Genomic DNA, 22,317 nt, shown 5'->3' with positions numbered 1-22,317 from the left:
GAAATTAGAGGTATGAAGCACTAACCCGAACCCTTAGTTTGATCTCTGTAGCCAACGCATCACGACAGAACAACTGTCCGCTGGTGTTTGTCACACCATTGTTCCAGTGCTAGGCCGTTCACAAGATCATAAATGTTCATCTCCCAGAATTCAGGGCACTACAGTTTGGTGGGGTCCAAGCAGGCTGGCTGGTCAGTGGATAACAGCCAAGTGCCTACGGCAGGTCAATGTAGCCTTTTGCAGCACTCTCAGTCTCCCATGATACCAACACCCCACCCCCCCAGGGAGCTGTCCACGGCATCGCTTCAGGCACTCTCTCAAAGCTGCCTTTTGTCTCCATGCAGACTGACACAGTGCCCCCCATTGTCCATACCAAAACAAACAAACGCATGAGCGGCGCACACTGCAGGAAACTGAGCCCTCTCTTGGGGGCAGGGTAGAGGCAAAAGGTATGAGCACCAAGGTAGATACTGGCTCCATGTTTGTACCATGAGCTAACCAACAGTCAAACACTACAAGAGTCTTAGACAGACAGACAGACAGACAGACAGAGAACATAGGCTTTAACAGGGTTACTTAGAGAAATACTGTATGTCTCTCTGTCTCACCATCAATCTCACTCACACCCACACATGCACACACCCAAGACATCTGTGCTGACCTTTATATAGGTTAACACTTTATTAAAAATTCCAGCCCTACAACAAAAGTAAAAGGCAACTAAAGGTTACAATTTCATATGCCGGTCTTTCTGGAATTACTCAGCTATTCAAAAAACTAGATGGCCTGCCAATTGCTATGCTAATCTAGGTGTGCATTCAGCTATTATGTTCTTTCATTCCCTGTTTATGCCTAATTAGTAACAATTTTCACCATTTGGTGACGCTGGAGACGGTAAACACTTGCACCAAGGCAACATACCAGTCATACAAAAACATGGCTATTGTTCCTACTGGTGCGTCATAGTTGGACAAATTCCTTTATTATTAACCAAAAACTTAACTGTTACACCTCCCTTTTCATTTAATAATGAAAAATACACACATACATACACAGGCTGAAACCGCTTATCCCAAGCAGGGTCGTGGCCAACCTGAGCCTAACCTGGCAACAGAGGGCACAAGGCTGGAGGGAACAGACTCAGGACAGGACGCCAGTCAGTCACAAGGCACCCCAAGCAGGACTCGAAGCCCAGACCCGCCAGAGAGTGGGACCCGGCCAAACCCACCACGCCACTGTGCCCCCCAATGAAAGATAACCGTCTGAAATTAGTTCTCCAGCTTCTAAAAATGCATTACTTAAATAAAGTAATTTCTCCTTAGCAAAATGTAAGTAACAAGTATAGAAGAGGTCAGCTGGTTCTCCATCTGACACTAAAGAGGGCCTCATGCAGAGAATGAAAAGGACCAGACCCCCCAGCCTCACATACAGCGTCACCATGGTGCCATCACTCGGGGTTAGCATGCTTTATTTCTGACCCGGTTAAAGGGATTCCTCAGCAGGATCTTCACAACAAGAGTCTTTAGTAGCCCCCTTCAAAGTCTGAGGAGCCGCTTGACCGCCTGTTTGTCCAGCCACTGTTGTAAGAATCTCTTTCAAACTTAGTTATTCATTTAATCTGATTTCATTTATAGATCCCCTCTGCTTCACTGATATTTTAATGCAAATCTGTCCCCCAGAGAGCTTTTATAGAAAAACCAATTACTAAAGTGAGTGATGAAATGTAATTACTGGGAAGCAAAACAAGGAGGGTTTTTTTTTAGTGTGTGTGTGTATACAGTAACCAGCAATAATCTCAGCGCATAGCCTCAGCATTGATCAGCCTTCAAGACACACATGGCGCGCGCACACACACACACACACACACACACACACACACAGTAGATGATTATGCACCCTCACATCACACACGCAAACAGCAGTGACACAAGTACATACACACCCTCTGTAGACAAAGCTGACACGAGCAAAAAAGTGCATATCAAGCACCCACTAAGCTCTGTGTGCCGAAATATACACACTTTCAGAAAACCATCCTCCCTTTTAGGTCAGCATGCAATGCACTTATCTAATTGCTCTTTCACCGAGCTGCAAAAGTAAGCACCGTATGACACTAAATCCTCACGCCGAACAGCGATACTACACGCCACCTGAGGTAGTGAGACACAGTGAGAAACATGCACTAAAAAGAAAACAAAGACAGTCCACCTTTCATACAGCATGTGAACAGGCAACAAGAAAAGGGGATGAATGTTTAAGGGCGACAAACACAACATGCTACATGTGCTGAATTAGGGGGCACAGACTTGGAGGCCGGTCACTGTTGTACTCAGACATGTGTAAAGAACCTGAAGGAGAGCAGACTTCCGCGTGGGCACTGAGCCTTTGAAGCTGTGCAGATTAGTAACACAGCACTGGCCGCAAGTCTAGCGTGAAATCCGTACTTTCGGCGCAGGTCACCCGCACGTCCCAGCAACCTTCGCCTTCCTAGCCTATCCTCCCTCTCCTGCAGAAACGACAAGATGCGAGCCTGTTGCGGGTACGCAACTCTGGCCACTGAAGTTCAGCCAAGTCCCTTCATCCAGATTGCCGGAAACACCGATTATGACTAGAAGAATGTGTGTGATGCTCCATTTCTTTGGCACTCTCAGTTTAGTTAGAGCAACAAGGCCACAGTGCTGCATCTTGAGCATTTTGTCACCGTTCTTCATCCACTCAAAGGAGCCTCTTTGGGAGGTGCGATACAAACAAATATACTGAACTGTTTCAAAGGGGGAAAAAATCCTCAAAGTGAATACAGGTTCTGCAAAAACCAGTGAATTGCAGGGAAATTCAAACTGTGTGTGTTAGAGAGAACAAGGACACGCTTACACGTCACTCTGGTGTGTGTACACCCGGTCAAACAGAGCCTCTGGGGCCATCCACTTCACCGGGAGTCGACCCTGAAGACACACCCACAAAGGTCAGAGGTCAGAAATTCAAATAATAAGACACATTAAAGAGTCCCTTGAGCTGCGTTGCTTTCTGAAACCACCATCAATACCTTGATTTAATCAGCATCTTTCCATTTCTACATAATGGAGCAAGAATTTCATTGGAAAATTTCAATTCATTCTAAGAAATATTAATTAATCCCATGATAAGTGGCTCCTTTATATACTTTTGAAAGCATTTCATCAAAAAGAAATACACTGGATCACAAAGAAAAACACAAACTAGGCTCTGCTTCTGAATAAAAACAGGGGAGGGGGAAAAAGACATGGTACATTAAAACAGACTGCATCTAACAATTAAGAAGGGCATTTATAATAGTGGAATTACAGATGTTGATGAAGCGTGAGAAAAATTAAAGAAATTATACTTTCTCTGAGTGAAATAAACTATATCCCAGGAGAATACACTCACTTCTGTTGTAACGCAGGTGTCTCATTAAAAAAATGCTGATAATTAGAACATGTCTCAGCATTCGGCGAAGATGCTTCGCCTGAAACGTCACCCTCCTCCTCCTTCTCATTGGAAGCAAACATTTGAGTTAAGATACAGAGCAGTTGGACACAGCTATCATATACTGCAGCTGTGATTTCCTGGTGTCAAGCTGAACTGGACAGGGAGTTCACAAGATCAGCATGGGGAACATAAGACGTTCGCTGAGCCTGGCTTAACTTGCACAGAAGAAATGTGTGGGTCAGTGCTTACATTTGTCGTCTTTTTGTAGTAATCAATGTTGTGGACGTCCCTAGCCAAGCCAAAGTCTGCAATCTTCATGACGTTGCTTTCTGTGACCAGTACGTTTCTGGCAGCTAGGTCTCTGTGGATACACTTGGGGAGGACAAAGTGTTGGGTGTAAGACTGGCAGAAACGGCAGATTGTGCAGACAGAACTTAGGCACTAAAAAGATAAACATATAGATGTCCAGATGGACACAAACACGCATTGCGCACACAACAAGTGCAAAAGATACTATCAAACACTTATGACAAGAGGCAATTAATAGTGCAAACAGAAAAACAGAGACTGGAATGAACATTCTCCAGTTGTTGAGACAGCAAATTAACTCACACAGTGTGAGTGTGTGAACATTCTCCAGTTGTTGAGACAACAAATTAACTCACACAGTGTGAGTGTGTGTGTATGTGTGTGTCTGTGTGTGAGTGAGAGAGACATTCCTGATAGCAGACACAGCATTTGGCCCTTGTGTGGTCAGTGTGCCTCTAACTGTGCTCATCTCCTAAACAGCCATCTTTCAGTCAGGGCAGGGGGGGCTGAAGGACAATATTCCCACCATCAGCTCAAGGTCAGCTGTCTCCGAACCATGCCGCCTGCTCACACACATGCAGGACAAATGCAGGCGGACCAGCCAAGCTCTGCTGATCACCCATATGTGCCATTATGCCCCCCCATTGTGTAGTGGTGCAGTGTCATTGTGACTGTACATCTGGAATCACCTACCTTCTGAGAGGCCAGATATTCCATGCCCCTGGCAACCTGGTAGGTGCAGGAAACCAGGTCCTTGAATGTGAGCTGCTCATCAGACACACGGGCAATGTCGTACGAGTACTCCATACCAGGTGGCCGACGGGCACGCAGGTACTCGCGTAGGTTACCCTTGGAGGCATACTCCACAATGACATACAGAGGGCCTGTCCACAGGGCAGGAGAACAGTGTCAGTACCCCACATTCCACAATCACAGTCTTCACATTACAAGCATTAGCTTAGGAAAAGGGTCCTGGGTTGGTTTTGGTAAATACAGCAATACTTGTAAGGGACAAAGTCGGCAGAAGAGTGAAAGCGAAGCAATGCGCCGTTGACCTGCATCTCTGGGAACTGCTGCAGAAGAGCTGGGAAGACATTTACTGAATAAACATTGGTGTAAACCTATACTTATATTTGGTGCCACTGTTTATTTTATTTATTTTTGTTTTTTGGCATTTTGTCACAATTTATATTCCGTATTTGTATTTTGCAGGAAGTTGAAGAAATGGAATAGTTTCCAGTGCTGCTCTTCTAAATGTCCCAGCCAACAAAGCTCTTCTCAGTGTTGCTGTGAGCTCATGAATAAGAAACCTCTATGCCATGAGGACTCCAACGAGATGGTGAAAACCAGCTTATCTGCAGAAGTGCCCCTTCTCCCTCTGCGGCTGAGGCCTCTATAGCAGATGAACCCTGAAGAGCAAAAACACCCTGCCCTCGGCGCAACCAGAGCCCCTCGCTTACCGTCCTGTGTACACGCCCCCAGCAGGTTGATGATGTTCTTGTGCTTCCCAATCATCTTCATCATCTCCATCTCGGACACCAGGTCGGACAGGTCCTTCTCCGTGGCATCGTCTGAGAGACATGGTAAAAGAGGACGAAACTTCATTTGACTCTAGGGCTCCTCAAACGCAGATAGCGGTTCTCCAGACCGCAACAATGCAGTGCAGCATGACGCTCACTGCAGGTCTTGCCCCCCCCCCTTTTCCATCTCATCCCATTTTCTGGCAAAACAGACAGGCAGACTACAGGAGTCTCCTTTCAGCTCAGGCAAATTAAAGGCGTTTCTTCAATTTGGAGTAATTACCTGAAGCACAGGCTCCTTTTTCATTAACACTCACTGACTGATCCCCACCGGCCGGTCTGTGATTGCCTCACCCAAATTCTTCTCTACAATTACCCTTCAACTGAGCTTTCCTTTGTTTTTTAATGTCTTTCTCTACGTCCTACCCCCCTCTTTTTATCTGAGACCCCACTCAAGCCTAAACTACTCTTTGTTTAATTTGCGCTTTTTTAACCACCCCTAAGCATTTTTCACAGGTGCTGAGGAAGACCTTTCCAGATGGAGTGGTCAGGGTCTGGAATGTGGCTAACCCCCCACCTTTCTCAAGACCCCAACCCTTATCCTGATCCTCTGTAGACTTCAGCCCCCACAAGGACACAGTGCCAATCTTCAGGTCCCATGGCTGCACCTGAACCCCCCCCCCCCCCCCACTTGTCAGGGTCCCAGGGGTGATGCAGGGTCAAGACCGTGGGAGGGACCAAACACATGGCAGTCCCTTAAGACAAGATCTGTCGATTTGGGCCCCTGCTAATGAAGTCATGTGAAAACTGAGCAGTACAAGGGATCTTGTTTGAACCCTGACCACATTATCAGGGTGTTTACTGGGTTGGCCTTAAATGTCTGTACAAACACACGCTGTCGCTCGCAAAGGGAACACCTACAGATCCATCAAAATTCAGTCAAGTGTGTACACATGCAGTTTAGCCAAAACGACAGTTTGTTTGCTAAACATCAGTCAGTTCTTATTAGGAATTGTTCTGTCTCCCTGGAACTGGTATAATTTTGCTGCTTGTGCTTTAATGCAAAATGACTAATAAATTCAGTCATTTATGCAGTTGGACATTTTTAGAGGTTCATTACTTTGTTCTAGGATACTACAGCATGACGAGTGCAGCCACTATGACTTGTGCTGTCCTATCCTACGTTATGTTCTGCCCCAAGTTAAAACGTAGTAAGATGCACTGGTGATTATAGGATGAAGTCCCTGTTGAGCAGCTAAACAGACTCTCTCTGTCACTCACAGATTATGGGTGAGTTAAGAGTCACCACTCCACCTGAACAGCATGTCTTTGGACTGTGGGAGGAAACCAGAGTATCCGGAAGAAACCCATGCAGACATGGGGAGAACATACAAACTTCACACAGACTGAGCAAAGATTGAGCCCACGTCCTCTCGCACCACCCAGGCGCTGTAAAACAGCAGCGCTACACACTAGTAAATGGCAGTGCATTAGTAAATGGCAGCGAGTCGCTTGTTTGAGTTACCTTTGAGCATCTTCACGGCCACAGTCACGGCTTCTTTTGGCTTGTCCTTGTCGATGCCCAAAGCTTCGCCCATGACCACCTGTCCAAAGCAGCCTTCTCCGAGGGGCTTGCCCAGGGTTAACCTGTAAAGGAGCGGGCAGGGAAACAGAATTGTTTAAAAAATGTCTCTCTATCCCTCACCACCTGCAAAGGATAGGTTATGAACAGTGAACAGAAGACCCCATGCCCTACCCAATCAAAACCAACCCACATGTTACAATACAGGCATCAATAGGTTAGTGAAACCTGCTGGCTGCATTGCATGCCTCAGTCACAGTCTCACTGCACTTTGTTGGCACATTGTGCCAGATGGACCTGCCAAGGCAGTAATGACAATTATCACCCAATTACAGAATTCCAGCAGCAGCGAGAGGTTTCTCTGAGTAGCCCTGATGTTCAGCCACAGAACCTTCAACAGGAGAGTAGAGACAGCTTATATTACCCAGCTGGGAACTCGTTCTGAAAACATCTGGCCCCAGACCCTACCTCAAACAACCACGACTCCTTCCTGATACGGGGCCTAAGCCATGCACATTAGTCTTTCCCTCCGTTCCCAAGTTTTATTTATGCATTTGTACTTGCTTCCATACAGTGTCTATGTGTTCATGCTGTAATGTATGTGCAAGAGCCAACATGCAGACTCCTACCAACTCTGTGGACTGGGAAGGCAATGAAACAGGCAACCTCTGGCTTAAACCCATGAATTACTACTTTGGGAGGGTCTTAAAGGCTTTTTCTGTGTGCTGTTAGAAAAGTGGGTCATAGAGTGCAAACTCATGCACAGCAACTCGCAAACAGTGCCCTCAACCCCCTTGTCCCCACCAATGGTTATCAGTCATGCTAACACTAATACGCTGACCCCTGAACTTTGTCGGTCCCTGGCCTGCGCTGGATAGGCAGGCAGCAGCCCCACCCTCCTCAGGCCCTGTGTCTGGACTGTGTAAACATTCGCACCAGGCTCACCGCGGTAACACAATCCTCACTCTGTCCACGCGTTGCCCCCACTCCCCCCGCTTCAATAGAGCCCTTTCTCTGGGACCAACCGAAGATAATCAATGTTATTTCTGCCCCTTTTCATTTTTTTCCAGCACCCGCAGCCGGCGTTAGCATTCCAGAGTTTTCCACATTTACAGCAAAGCCCTGGAGGCAGGCAAGAGTGACGACTTAAAATTGGGGGAGAGAGAGGAAGCAAGTGAGAGAGGGGAAAAGAAGTTTGAACACAAAGATCCTGATTCAACACATCAAGGAAACTCAAAATATACACAGCCATAGTTAGAATGTGAATGCTTGAAAGATTAAGTGACACATATGGAACTATGCAATGAAAGACAGGACTCTCAAAGGGCATAAGAGCTCGACGTTCCTAAAATTTACATCAGTGTGCATAAAGGCTGAATAATTACATTTCAGTCTGAACAAGAATTACAATCAAATTTTATCCAAACTGACCTCCAGGCCTTTGCATACATTGAGGCAGTTCAAAGGCTCCACCCGTTCGGGGCCTTTCGTTCCTATAGCCAACTAAGAACTGAGACTGTCTGCCCCCAAAGGAGAATTACAGCAAGTAAACTGTAAAAATGACAAATGGAAAAAGTACAGACAGACACACCCACACATAATCGCATGCCCTGTGTTTTCCCTCCTCTTTGCTACGAAGTGTCTGGAATGTGCAAACAGCTAAATAATTGACAATTACGCATCACGCCCTTCCTTCTCCATTTCAAAAGTGGACTTCAAACTGCAAAAATAATCTGCAGCCATCACTCAACCCCAGGCTTTACTCGCAGTTTGCAAAGTGAGTCACCACTTAGCCAAGAGTAGAAAAACAATGTGTGGCAGACACATACTTACAAGAGTTTAAACCTAAGATTTTCCATTAATTAGGAATTCTTTTTTATTGTCCTTCAGCTCCTCCCCCACAGATTATGAGCGTTTAATGACTTGAAAAGAAAGAAAGAATCAACAACCTACTGTGATACTGTACTGATAAATGATGAATGCCCCGTTATCATGGCATGAAGGATTAATTTTTGCATGAAATTACTCAGTGAAAGTACACAAGGAAAGCATTGTTTTGTCCAAGCAACACCAGCTAGGTATGATACTGGAGATCTGCGTGCCTTGTTAAGTCAGCTAAAAGGCTACAATAGACACTGTGCAATTGGAATCCTCTAAAAACCTGGAAGGCTTTCAAAACCAAAATCACCAGTTTGCACGGCAACACCCAGCACCCAGCAAAAGCGAAAACCTGCTACAACATCGTAGGGATATTGCAAGATCACTGTGAGGTTTCAGGCCAAGGAGGTCGAACAGTTGGCAGCTGATGCCGATAGTAACATGCAGACCCGGTGGGAGGCCTTGGTCACCCCGGCTCACTCACTTCTCCCGGGAGAATTCCCAGCGCGGGTCTTCGGGCAGGTCGTACTCTGGGATAGGGTCGTCATGAGCTGAGGAGCGTCTGGTGGTGATGCGCACCAGGGGGGTGCTGGAGTTCAGGGAGGAGCCTGAGTCCGCTGATACCTATGAGACAAGAGGGAAGAGGCTAATCTCCTTGGATCTAGGAGTCTGAGCTGAGAGAGAACACAGCTAGCAATGCTATCACTGCTGGCAGGAAGCAAAATTTCCAAAAAAAGTGATTTGTTCAGTGGTCTTTGTCTACATAGTGAAATGAAAAGGAATATATAAAATATGAACTGATTTGTAAAATTAAGGCATCGTAGACATTTTTATGTTACTGCCATGCCCATTCATTTTTATAATGAAATTGCTTACCAGACACGTTATCTGAAAGAATTTAAATAACTTATAGGTTTACCTACTTAAAATACTGGAAAAAAATTACAGGAATGCTATTCACATGAACTTTTCAAAAGTACGATGGAAGGACCCGTCCTGGGACCAAAAAAATCAAAACTTGAAGGACAAGTGGACGAGTGCAAGGACTTAACCACCGTGTCCCTATGGTGTCCCATTCTTACATTAATGGATATACTAAACATATTTCACAGTTAAAGTAAAGTTCCTCAGTGTAACTGATGTCTCAGTTGTCCTGTATGGTCTGGAGAATAAAACCTTTGATTCTCTCCCAGGGGATTCAGCCCTTACCTTGTTAGAGGAATCTGTCATGGCCCCCGTCTTGTAACTTAACATTTGACCTTTTATGCCTCAAAGTAGAGTGTTAATTACATAAGATCGGCATGTAATAACCCAACATGCTGCAAGGCTCAGCCGCAGCCCCACAAAGTTACAGCTGGTTTTAGGGCTTTTTTGTTTTGCCTTAAATTGTGGGAAAGCATCCCTTTCCAAATGGGTTTCAGAGCTCCGACTACACAGTTTATCAGCTCATGGGTCACTACCAAAATCAGCCTTGGCTTTCAGTTCTCCTCCTGAATAACTTAGCTTGTAAGGATTGCCTGTAGTTCTCTTTTCCAGTAATAGTATATGCACTTCATTATGTCACACAGGAAGAAATTTTAATACTGAAATCAAAATTTACCATTGAATTTGTACCTTACATTGGGTTTCACAGATGCCGTGTGCATCTGTGTGTGTGTGTGTGTGCGTGTGTGTGTGCGTGTGTGCGTGTGTGCGTGTGCCCTGCTCTCATGTTTATAGGGTTCTGGAACTCTTTATCTACTTTCTGTTACCTGGCGGCGCAGGGGGATCTGCTTGCTCAGCTTGTGCACAGCAGGCTGGCTGCCGAAGTTGGGCTTCTTGGCCGTGGTCCTCATACGGCAGACCACCACGATGACCACCATGCAGGCAATGAGGAAGACACCGATGCAATAGATGGCGATCTCCACATAGTCAGGAGAGGTCAAGCCCTTATGCCGCTCCTCAAGCTCCGCTGTAAGGTGCCAGGTGAGCAGACAATATCTGATATAGTATATGGCATATGCAGACCCTTTCAAACAAGAGACCAGTCACAGATGCACTGATACACATATGCTCCAATGAACACAGTGCACATAAGACAGATAAGACACAGCAGAATCACAACAGAACAAAATGTCTTCTGTTCCTTCAGATCCAATCCTCACCCCCCCAGCCCAAACTATTACTGTGACCACATACGCAAACTGGACATAAACTTCATTTGACAACAGTGGAAAATCACATATGTGGGGTGGTTTTGTCTGTGTGTGGAGGCCAAGTATCCCTGTCGCATCAAGTGGTGCTCTTTCCTGGAGCCATACACACAAAAATAGGAATACACTCTTTGCATCTACCTAAGAAGCAGATGGTGTAATTAGTGGTAAATGTTCCACTATGCAGGAAGACCATTTGAAGCATGACTGTAGAACTCATCTCTAAGACATTGCATTCAGTCTTATCCACAAAATCAGCCTCTTGTGCAAAGAAATTGTGGGGAAGTAAGTGCATGAATCCCCCTCTTGTTTTATTTTGACCGCAATGCATACAGGCAGAGAGTCAGCCAGGCGCCACCGGTGCTGATTCAGCAAATACATCATACCAAATTAAAGTATCTTTTAACAGAGAATGGTCCATGAGGATGAGAGGAATGTTGTACTCCTCACCTGATGCCTGCTTTCAGATACAGACACCAAAACCAATTAAACTCCACTGTTATGAACAAGTACAAGCAGCTTGATCTTCAGTGACCTCAGCTACCTGTAGAAACCTCACACTGTGTTTCTAACTTGCTTGGTTACTCCTCTGACTCTAAAGAATGCCATTGTTCTGCATTGTTTAACCTCAAAAAGTCTATTGCTTATGTATACATTGTTAACACTGTGCACTTGACACCCATATAATATCTTTCCCTACAAAACTTTCAGCTAGCCTATGAAGTGAAGCCAGGCTGATCAACGTTACAACAGAGTCTGGTCATGACACAGCACTCGGCCTCCTCCACACAGAGTAGACCCACCGACATCTTTCCATAGCTACACTTCTCTGAGGAGTGTTTTCGAGTGCCTCAAGGACTCGATCATTCTTCTAGTGGACGAGAAGAATGACTTTGCCTCTTGGAACATGGTGCGGGACCATGCTCTCAACTGGACAAGCTGGCAGGAGGAGAGTGTGTCCAGCTTGCCACAGTTTCATGCATGCAAATCCAACACATAAAACACCAGACAAAGATGTCACTCAGAACAGACAACCTGCACACTCCAGAACAAAGACACCTGAATGCTGTAGAATTTTCATTTACATTTTCTTAGCTGATGCTTGTTTCCAATGTGTCATATTTATACAGCTAGATCATTTTAACTATCAGTTGAGGCCAAGTACCTTGATCAAGGGTACTACAGGAGGAGGCGTGATTTGAATCTGTGTTCTATGAGTGCATGGTGACAACACTAACTACTATGCTGCCTGCTGCCCCATTTACACTGAAAGATGTAAGCTGCAGTAATTTCTATGGCTAATTGACATGTGTCCATTTAGAATATAATGGAAAAAATGCCATTTCTTAAAGGTTTCAGGTGATTTTGTCTCCTGGAGATAGCATTTGACTGAAATAAATGGACAAATTCCAATAAAGGCTAATCATACTGTCAACAAAAGGCATTAGGTTAGAGGAAATACCACAAAGAAAAAATGGCAGTATATAAGAATATATACCTGGAAGCACCGTCAACCAAGCAGAGTGAAAGGAGATCCCAATAGAATTACCCGCCAAGCACGTATATTCCCCAGCATCCTCGAAAGTAACATTGGGCAAGGTGAGAACTTCTATCTCCTTGTCCGTGGTGTTAACACCTGCGGTCTGGGAGAGGGACGGTAGGAGGGAGAGCAGAGGATAGCGGGACGGGAAGAACGGCAAGGAGAAAAAGGGAATAAGGAAACAGAAAGGGGGCAGGGGAAAGAGGACAGATAAACAATGAGACAACAAGACCCATAAAACCAGAAGAGTAGGAAGGATGTCCATCAATCGGGGGGGGGCGGGGGGTCGACATCTCATCTATAGCATAGATGGGAGCGCATAGGGAGAGAGAAGGTTGGAGTGGGGATACCCCCCCACAAAAACAGTCCCAGTGCCACCAGGTTGTAAAGGGAACACATGAAACAAGTGGAAAAAACAACAACAACAGCACACCACACTGCCAGGTCCCTTCACCCACCAACCAGTCCCAGCAGCCCCCTAGTCCACAACAGGCTCCCTCATGCATTCAAAACCACAGAGGGACACAAAGCATGGAAAAGACCATCCTGTGGGATCCAGCCCCACCTTGCCCTGGCCTGCCTGCTTCTTGGGAACTTTGGAGGGGTGAGTAGGTGACATACGAGAGGAAAGAGAGAGTGGAGGGAGATGCATCAGCTGGGAGGGCAGGCGAGGGGAGATGGATGAGAGGCCACAGGGTTTTTCCATGACTGCCGTCAGCATGACCAGCTGGAGCCTCGCTGGTATCAGGGAGAGCAGATACAGGCCCAGGAACCAGGATCCACCACAGCAGTACCAGCCAGTCACGGGCCCCCACAATAATAAAAAAACCAAACACCAGGCCAAGTCAAAGGTCAAGGGGGAGGGGCAACACTGTTTACCTGAGATCACCGTCAGCCACCCGGATTGGCTGACCTCTCCAATATAATTGGAGACTTTACAAATATACTCGCCAGCATCTTCCTCGGTGACGTTGTACAAGGTGAGAACTTCTACGTCAGAGCTGTTAATGCCAGACCGCTGGACACCGAGAACCAAAAAACAAACCCACAAGAACAAAAAACCAACAGGGGGGGAAAGGACAATTGTGTTACAATGGGTCTTCTCTTTCTGTCACTCAATTATTATTGTCTGATGGAAAAAGGAAGAGTACCGCCACCAAAAAGCAATTCTTGAAAAAAACAGGACAAGACCTTATCAGTTTCTTGTGCAGACATAAAAATAGTTCCAATGTCCGCATGAATCCAAATACAGTTCATTTACTTTTAAAACCTGAACCGAGAATTCCTATTAGAGAAATTGAATTAGTCACGCAAAGGAGGACAAACTAAAGTGAAAATAAATTTTTTTGTTTTAATATCATAAAAAGAGTAGAAAGGTAAGAATGCATGCTCAATATTTTATTAGATACCAAGGGAAATAAAAATACTGAGCTTTCAATGCAACTAGGGAAGCTCAGAAGGAATAACCAGTAGTTCATATCAGATGTGGTCATTTCAGCATCCTCACTAGGTAAATGCTCCCAGAAGGCTGTTGGCCCAAATGTGTCCTGGCAGGGGAATGAATGGAAGGGAATCTATGATGATCAACAGGGGCCAAGAACTTGAAACAGGCAGAGACATACCTTCAGTACGCGCACATAGGGGTGCCCGTCAGGGCCGTAGCGGCTGCCATTCTTCTGGATGTGCTGCAGCCACTGGATGTGAGGCTGGGCATCACTATATACTTTGCAGACAAAGCGGGCATCCTCTCCAACCCGCACTGTAGTGTTGGCTGGCAGGCCAGCCTGCAGAATTGGCCGGTGGGGTGACCGTTCTGTAAGAATGCAGAGAAACCACCTTGTTAAACAAGTTGTCCAACTTGTGTCCCTTTCCAGGTCTACATATAAGTGGAATATTGTCCATTTAGGCACTTCATGTCACTATACAAAAAGGGAGACAGCAGGTAGCACAGTGATCAAAGCGATCAAAGAACACAAGTTTGAATCCAACCTCCAGCTGTAATAGCTTGTAATATCAAGTTACTTACCTCAAATTGCTCAGAAACAACCCCGCTAAATAAACAGGAGGAAAATTGTAAGTAGCTTAATACTTTAATTGACTTTGAAGAAAAGTAGCAGATAGCTAAATACTAAAGTTATAATAAATTAGAGACCCAGGTTGTCTTTGGAGTTCAACATGACCTTCAAGTCACACATCATAACTTTTTCTTGTCACCTTCTTCTTACAGGATGGTGGAGACACTGACCCACATTTGAGTGACCACACATCCTGCCCTGTGTCTCTCCATTGTCATTCTATTCCAGAAAGGGTGTCTCTTTTCTTGAAATTAACATCAGGTGCCTGAAATAGGGGGGCGCGGTGGCACAGTGGGTTGGACCGGGTCCTGCTCTCCGGTGGGTGTGGGGTTCGAGTCCCACTTGGGGTGCCTTGCGACGGACTGGCGTCCCGTCCTGGGTGTGTCCCCTCCCCCTCCGGCCTTACGCTCTGTGTTGCCGGGTAGGCTCCGGTTCCCCGCGACCCCGTATGGGACAAGCGGTTCAGAAAATGTGTGTGTGTGTCTGAAATAGTGAACTGTGAGTTACACCTCAATGTGACTTATTTTCTACTGCACTGGAGTCTCGGGGCATCACAAGGTGCAACTAAACGCTCTCATTCAAATCCATACAAAAAGAGAAAGGAATATCATTTTACTGTCAGTTTTTGTTTGCCTTGCCAGCTTTTATAATATGTGTTTGATGTTCGTAATCAGGGGAGAACCAGGACCTGAAGACACTTCCTCGGTTCAAAAAAGTGGCGTGCTCCAAGGAACGGCCCCACTTGGTTTTACCCCCAAAGCGAGCTCGCACTTTCACAAGCAAACATCTCAGCCCAAAAATCCAAACACAGCGGGGCTCACTCAACAATACGCTCTTTCACACACTCGTGTGCCTTCCTCACAGTCACACACCAGCAGCCCCTAGGCCTTCCAGGCACCCCCCCCCCCCCCTTCTTGGGAGCCCACACATTCGGTGTGACTATAGCCAGGCAAAATAGAGGTGTTTGGTGCAAAAAGATTGTTTTTCCGGGGGATAGAGGGGGAGGTGAAGTATAAACAGCTCATGAGAAAGGGAAGAAAAAGGGCAAGAGCAATGGGGGGGAGTTGAACAGAGCTGGGGAAAAGTAACAGATGGAGATAGAAAAGGAAGCCAGAATGAATGAAAGTGAAAGGTGGCTGGGGTGGGGAGAGCATTAGAAGGACCCCCTCTGCTGGCTGGGAGTCTGGTACGCCTGCTTGGTGTCTATCAACACACACACACACACAGTTTCTATAATATCTTTCTCTGCCTTACCCTCCCCTGACAGATTTCTATGCAGTATAACACTCTGCTTTGTAGACTCCTTATGAACACAGCTCAAAAGTGCTAAACTTCCATCACTTGAGCTAAGCTGGAGGTCTAAGTTCTGGGTTCCTAGGTCAATCGGGGAGAAGTACTTTGCCTCTTGCTTTTAGGTACAACCACAAGGGCCTTTTGACAACAAACTGGTCACTCCCCATGCTTGCCTACTGAAGCAGAGAGAGCTCTGTTTTCATTTTCCCATTATCTGGAAATCAAAGGAAAGTTATTTGTGGACTGCAGCGACCAGAATCCATTCACCCATATCAACTCAAAACCAATCTATCAATTAAGTCATTAGTGAAATATTTCAAGCTGGTGGGACAGGGCCAGGAAGAGTAACCAGGGTGTCCCCAATGGAATTGATGAACTCTGGGTAACCTGGCAGCCTGGCACCAGAAGGATCTGACAAGGGAGGAGGAAGAGAGGGCTAAATGGGGCTTCTGGGGTGGTTTATGTGCTGCTTCTGGCCTAGCAAAATATGGTGAGGGAGCCAGGAAGTGAAAAGGAAATTCGAGAAGATTTAACGCAACAGGCGTGAGACGAAGGCCAATGAAAGCGTGCGCCTGTGTGCGTACACAAGTACGAACGATATTCGTCTCTGAGCCATTTCTATGGTTTCTCATAACAGAAGCACCCCAGTTACAGAAAGTATACACTACCAAAACAGCAAGCGCGCAGGTCAGTCCAGAATTTGGGCCTGATGAGGTAAACGGTCACGTTGAGCTATAAAACTGGCATTGTTTTTCTCTGTTAAGTGTTAATTACACAATCTTCCCAGCCTGTCTCATACACTGAGATGGAAGAGATGGGGACTGGGGGAGGGAGAGGATAGAGGGAGGGAGGGTGCAGCAGTACTCTGTCTGGAACTAGACAGCGTTAGCTGCTGTGTAATAAAAATGAAGGAACAAATAGCAAAAGCAAAAAAGTTAAAGGGAGACCACTTTTGCTGATCCCTGAGAGTGTGTGTGTGTGTGTGTGTGTGTGTGTGTGTGTGTGTGTGTGGACCCCCCACACCGCTGGCCCCCTGCCCTGTCCCTCGTGCTCTTTGTGCAAGGCCAGCAGATCACGGTCGCTGATGATTAGCTCAGTGTGAACTCAGCAGGTCCCGTGTTTGTCTTTTGGGGAGGGGAGCCAGTAAGGGGGGGCTTTCTTAATTTGGCACCACAGGGAGCTGGCGGAGGTGAGCGGGCAAGCTAGCGTAGAAAGAGGGAACCAGTGAAACCCTCTTGGTTTCAGCACAGCTTTCTCTAGTCTCAGCCACTCTGACTCACAGACATTAAGTGGAGTTCTAGCAAAGCTGCATAAATGTCAGCTGAGTAACGGTTAAACCGAAATACTGTGTTGTAGTCGCAGAGATGCAACTCTTTGCATTTTTTTGCTCCAACAATGAGAGTCATTAAACACAGATGTGCTGAGGCAATGGCTTGCAGACAGTCAATTCCAGGCCGTGTAGCACGACTTGAAAAAAGCAGAGTTGAGTGTATCTCCTGCAGCAGTGACCGCAGCTTGACCGCACTGACCAATCCAAAGCAGTGGGCACTCGCTCCCATTCCTAACCATACTCCAGATCCCCTTGGAACTCACCCACTACGTCCAGCGTATAGGTGTGGTTGATGGAGCCGTACTGGTTCTCCACCAGGCAGGTGTAGTTGCCCTTGTCTGAAGGTACCACGCTCTCCATGATGAGGGTCCAGTGCTGGTGTCTCACCTGTAGAAACACACCACAGGTCAGAACACACGGCCACAGGCTGCCCAAACCACACCGGGAGGCCACGGAGCAGACAGAGAAGCAGAGGTTCATATGCCTGACTCAATGCATGACGCATCAGGCCACTGAACCCAGCTCAAAGACAAAGAAAACCACAATTATGAACAGCCATGCCTACAGGACAATACAAGTATTACACATTCATTCTGAATCGCTCGTAATCTTAAGCTGTCACATGTCTACATAGCCAATTTATTTTGTGGAAGTAAACATTCTGGGATGCCAACAAAAAATTAAGAAAAAACTTTAAGCATAACACCACCTTGTCCATTATACTTAGCCAGGAAAACATTTAATTATAAAGTCTACAATATTAAACATACAATTTTTTTTTAATGATCCAATGGGAAAGAAACTGCAATAAAAACTACACATACTCACATCCTTATGGTTTGTGGTAAGTTGTGAAAATGTATATCTTAACTATTTTAGCCCACTCATTTCTTTATCCTTCATCTATTTTATTTTTGAATCATTTCAAACACCACATTACAACTGGGGGTGTGGGAAACGACAGATGCCAAACATGGTTTGGAGATTTTGGATCTCAGATTTAATTTATGAGTACATGTTAAAGAAGGGAAAAAAAAGTTGATAACTCTCCAGCACGTTATATTTCAGGCAGCCACTTGTGAACTCTCGAGATGGGGAACTATGGGTACTTTGTGACAGCACCGGTCAAAAAAAGTGGTGGAGAAGGACCCTGTAGAGGCAGGTAGGAGAGCACCAGAATTCCAGGGGTGAGGAGTAAGTACTGGGGTATGGGGAGGGGGGTTAAGTCTTAAAATGAGGGTCTGCTGAGTGATACACCACCTTCTCCTCAAGACTCTTCAAGCCCCACGGGTTCACTTCAGTGCAGTGACCAAGTGTCTTTGAGTACAATGTTAATCAGGCCACATGAACGCAGTTGTCTGGAGTTCCTAAGACAGTTAATTAAATATTGTTTTTCATTATTCTCAGTGGTCCAATTATGTACAACATGAGTAAGACTAAGAACAGAAAACACCAGAAAAAAGTAGAGGGTGTTTTCCACTGAAAAAAAACATTGCTGACAACATGTTCTAAGTGCCCCATGCTGACTTCCTCATAGGAAATTATCATTAGGACAATAGCTTCCTACATTTGTTTGAGTTTTTCAAAAAAGCAGCCAAATATGCCACTTGGTTGAGTATAATAAAATCACCGATTCTAATGCCCTATGCACACATGCACAAACACACACGCACGCACGAGAGACACATTCCCCTCTTACCCAGAAAAACACTGGAGAAATAATGGAACTGGAAAATCCCCTAAAATTAATGTGCTTATGCAGCCATTTATGAAGTAGCAAAAACGTAAACACATTTAGAATTAACACACTTTGATTTTAAGATGAACTGCCACTCCAAGAGCCAGTTTATGTTCTAACAAAAATAATGTACTATAGGCTCAGTATTGCCACATGGCTCCTGCTCTCAAGTATTTCAAAAAGACACGAAATAAATCGTTAAAAAGAAAGAAAACAAAGACTTTGAAAACCAGCTAAACTGGAAAAATATTGTACTTACCTTCTTAACATAAGATTTCATACTGAAATTGTAATCTTATTTCTCACACTTTCCATTTCACTGGGATGTGTTCATACCAAGAATGCTTATATAAGAAATTTAACAACTGAAATAACAAAAACAGACCTTGTGTTACAGACATATTATAAGCGCATGAGAAAAGCTGTTGCATGCCCGTTCACTTGAAGATAACTGAAAAACAGGGCAATTAGTGCTTGAAAATCTCTTTTGCAGATAAAGTTGGTAAACACCCAAATGGGACGGCTGGCATACCTGAGAAAAAAGTCAGCCCATTGAGTTTTTTTTTTGTCTAAGGTCGATAATGCACAAACAAGACTTGGGAGGGGTGTCCATCTGTAGAACACACGGGATAAAGTTAAACTTTAACTCGCAGTCAAACTTTCACGACTTAGCATTAAACAGTGGTTCCATTCAGTACCACACTGGTTCTGCAGTCGATGGCGCATTTCCCTCTCTTTCCAGCCCAAGCCATATTAAATAGGCTTTCATCGCGTGCAGCACCCATTTCCCGTTACTTTTTTGTTTTTCATGGTTTGTATCAGCCTTGCACCCTCATAACAAGTTTAGGCTGGGATTGCATACTTTCTTATGCAGCATTTCAGTCTGGTAATTCCAGCATCCCATGGGCTTTGACTCATTTTCCCCAAATTAAAATAGCTTTTATCATTTTTCAGTTCTTCCTTTCCTTTCTTTTACTCCCTCCTCCACCGTCTTGCCCGTTTCCCACCTCTGGCAGCTTTATTTTGTTTGTTATCTGACCTGTGCAGCCTGAAATTGTACCGATCTCAAAACTGAGGAGCAAGGTAGCTGAGAAGACCCCCATACTGAGCAGTCAGGGAAGGGATCCCATAAAAACCTGTCCACACTTGGTTTAGACCATGATTGCAGAAGACCAACCCCTGCACTGTCACAACCAAGCGGGGGGTGATGGCATAAGAAAGGGGCCTGTTAGCACACTCAGATCTGCACTGTAAATGATCAACAAGCATCATTATTTGCAATTATGACCTAAGATTTTTAAGAGTACTGTATAGCAGATACTGTTTAAAAAGCTGACACTGTACCCACTCACACAGCCACATTTCGGACAAGTACATTGCTACAGGGTGTAGCAACAGCAGCGACCTAGCTGTGACTTGAATCCACGACCTTTCCCAGTTCAAGTCCAGCTGCTTCAGCACTGCTCTACCCAAGGTGCACAAGGACAGGATGAATAAAACAAACCATTCTATTCAGTATTGCTGTATCTAGCAGCACTCTGCAGCGCTCCCACCATTCATCACCAAAGAACTCTCACCTTGTAGCCTCCCATGCGATCCTCCTGTCGAAAAGGCCTGCCGTTCTTCAACCAGCGCATCTTGGGCCTTGGGTTCCCACCAGCAGCACAACGGAACTTCACCGTGTTGGCCGCTGGTACCGCATGCAGTTTTTTCTCCATCTTCTCTGGCATTGTCCAATATGGCGCCCCTGCAAGTGGAAGGCCAATAGTGCCATAGTGAAACACCTTAACTCAGAATGAACATCGACACAAACAGAATGTCCATTATGTTTCATTTCACCGTACACCATCTGGGAGGTCATTTCACAGCAGATCTAAAATAAGTGAACACCAAAGGCACAGAAGTGGCAAGAGGAAAATGAAAATAAAACTTCACACAAACAGCAAACATAGGCATCCCTCCCCTCCCAAGACCCCCAAAAGGCTTCACACGGATAAGAGAGAACGGGATCAACAAACTGGCCAAAGGAAAAAAGGCGTGATGAAAATTGCTGATGTAAACACTGGCAAGGAGTGCCTCCAAACACTGCCCGTCCAAGGTCTGACTGAGAACTGGTGGAGGAGGCTGGGGGCACTGGAATAGCAGCGCGTTTGCTTTCTTCTCGGTTCGGGAGAATTCACGGAGCCATGCCAAGAAGGGCTAACTAGACCATCACAACTAATTTAATTTGGCTGCATTACATTCTGTTTGGTTTCAATGATATGGTAATCTGTGCCTGGAGAGATTCTTATCTCCACTCGCAGGGCCGCTCGCCAGACGCGGAAACGGATTCAGCACTTCAACCCGTTTACTTATCAGGTTCGGAGTGGGAAAAAGCCATGCAATGCTATTGTTTCCCAGTATCAATCTATGTCCACGGATCACTTGTTATTTTTGTATGTTATTTGTAAAAACTGCCATTGGCTCGGCTTGCACTCATACTTTCCCACCATAATCTCTCTCATTTACCCTGGAACACCTAGGCACTAGGTTCGCTTCATATCAAATCAGCTTCATTCTAGCATAATCAATATAAATAGATACAATGACCCTGCAAAAGGAAAAAAAGAAAAAAACAACTTTAATGCTTTTGGATTGAAACCAGTTCTGTATCAGTTTCTCTCAGCTGTTGTTCTCAGACCCCTTCCCCAAATCCGCTCCACACCTGCGAGAATGACCTCCACTGGCATAAGCAGATGAGTGGGAGGAGGGGAAGGAGGCATTGGTGAAGAGCCCAGTACATGCTCACCACACTGAAAACAGTAAAATTCACTGTGAACATGGTTAACAATGGTAATGGGGTACGAAGACTAGACCTCCAAGAACGTTGGTGCCTCAGGTCAAAGTTAGTTTATCGTCAGTGCCAAGAGACATCACAGCAACACGCACACACACACACACACACACACACACACACACACACACACACACACAAAAACAAACATCTGTGTTAGGGTGGCACTTGGCAGCAATGACCTCAACTACCTAAAACCAGATGTCTGGACCTTCACACTCTCCCTTTACCTTCCAGCATCATTTCTTGGCCATGCTTTCCTGTACTTCCTATTTTTTCATCCCTTCACTTTGACTTCTGCTAACTGTTTTGCTTATAACAGATTTCCGATCTACATAAGCAGCCATGTTGGAAAGTCCTCATGGTGAGATGGCAAATGTAAAACAGCTGTCATTTTCCAGTGTTACCAGTAACGTGCTATGATTTCAGTGAAAATCAACCAAACTTTTGCCTTTCCCGCACCTCGCCTGTCCGTCATCACATAGCCACCCCTTCTGGACATTTCCACTGCACTTTGACACCAGAAGGGCAGCTACAGTGAAAGACCTCAGGTCAACACCACAGAGATCTTTCCATGGGG

At 45.5% G+C, this 22,317-nt stretch overlaps 1 protein-coding gene across 8 annotated transcripts in view; it reads right to left on the bottom strand.

Moving 5' to 3' along the window:
• fgfr2 (fibroblast growth factor receptor 2) overlaps positions 1 to 22,317 on the bottom strand; it is a 41,768-nt gene that overhangs the window by 5,207 nt on the left and 14,244 nt on the right. For 4 of the 8 annotated variants that reach the window (XM_018738118.2, XM_018738119.2, XM_018738123.2 and 1 more), the window contains 11 exons: positions 20,482 to 20,651; positions 17,430 to 17,553; positions 14,091 to 14,281; positions 12,427 to 12,571; positions 10,482 to 10,687; positions 9,221 to 9,360; positions 6,802 to 6,923; positions 5,217 to 5,327; positions 4,450 to 4,640; positions 3,697 to 3,819; positions 2,872 to 2,942 (listed from right to left, as the gene is read on the bottom strand). In XM_018738118.2, coding sequence (XP_018593634.1) covers positions 2,872 to 2,942; positions 3,697 to 3,819; positions 4,450 to 4,640; positions 5,217 to 5,327; positions 6,802 to 6,923; positions 9,221 to 9,360; positions 10,482 to 10,687; positions 12,427 to 12,571; positions 14,091 to 14,281; positions 17,430 to 17,553; positions 20,482 to 20,651 — 1,594 coding nt within the window. Of the gene's footprint in view, positions 1 to 2,871; positions 2,943 to 3,696; positions 3,820 to 4,449; positions 4,641 to 5,216; positions 5,328 to 6,801; positions 6,924 to 9,220; positions 9,361 to 10,481; positions 10,688 to 12,426; positions 12,572 to 13,347; positions 13,487 to 14,090; positions 14,282 to 17,429; positions 17,554 to 20,481; positions 20,652 to 22,317 lie in introns of all 8 variants that reach the window. The other 4 variants (XM_018738121.2, XM_018738122.2, XM_018738120.2 and 1 more) reach the window with 2 other exon arrangements.

Source organism: Scleropages formosus, chromosome 8 (assembly GCF_900964775.1).
Source record: "Scleropages formosus chromosome 8, fSclFor1.1, whole genome shotgun sequence".
Taxonomy (NCBI): Eukaryota; Metazoa; Chordata; class Actinopteri; order Osteoglossiformes; family Osteoglossidae; genus Scleropages; species Scleropages formosus.
Note: the sequence above shows the minus strand (reverse complement) of the source record. Positions and strands in the feature narration are given on the sequence as shown.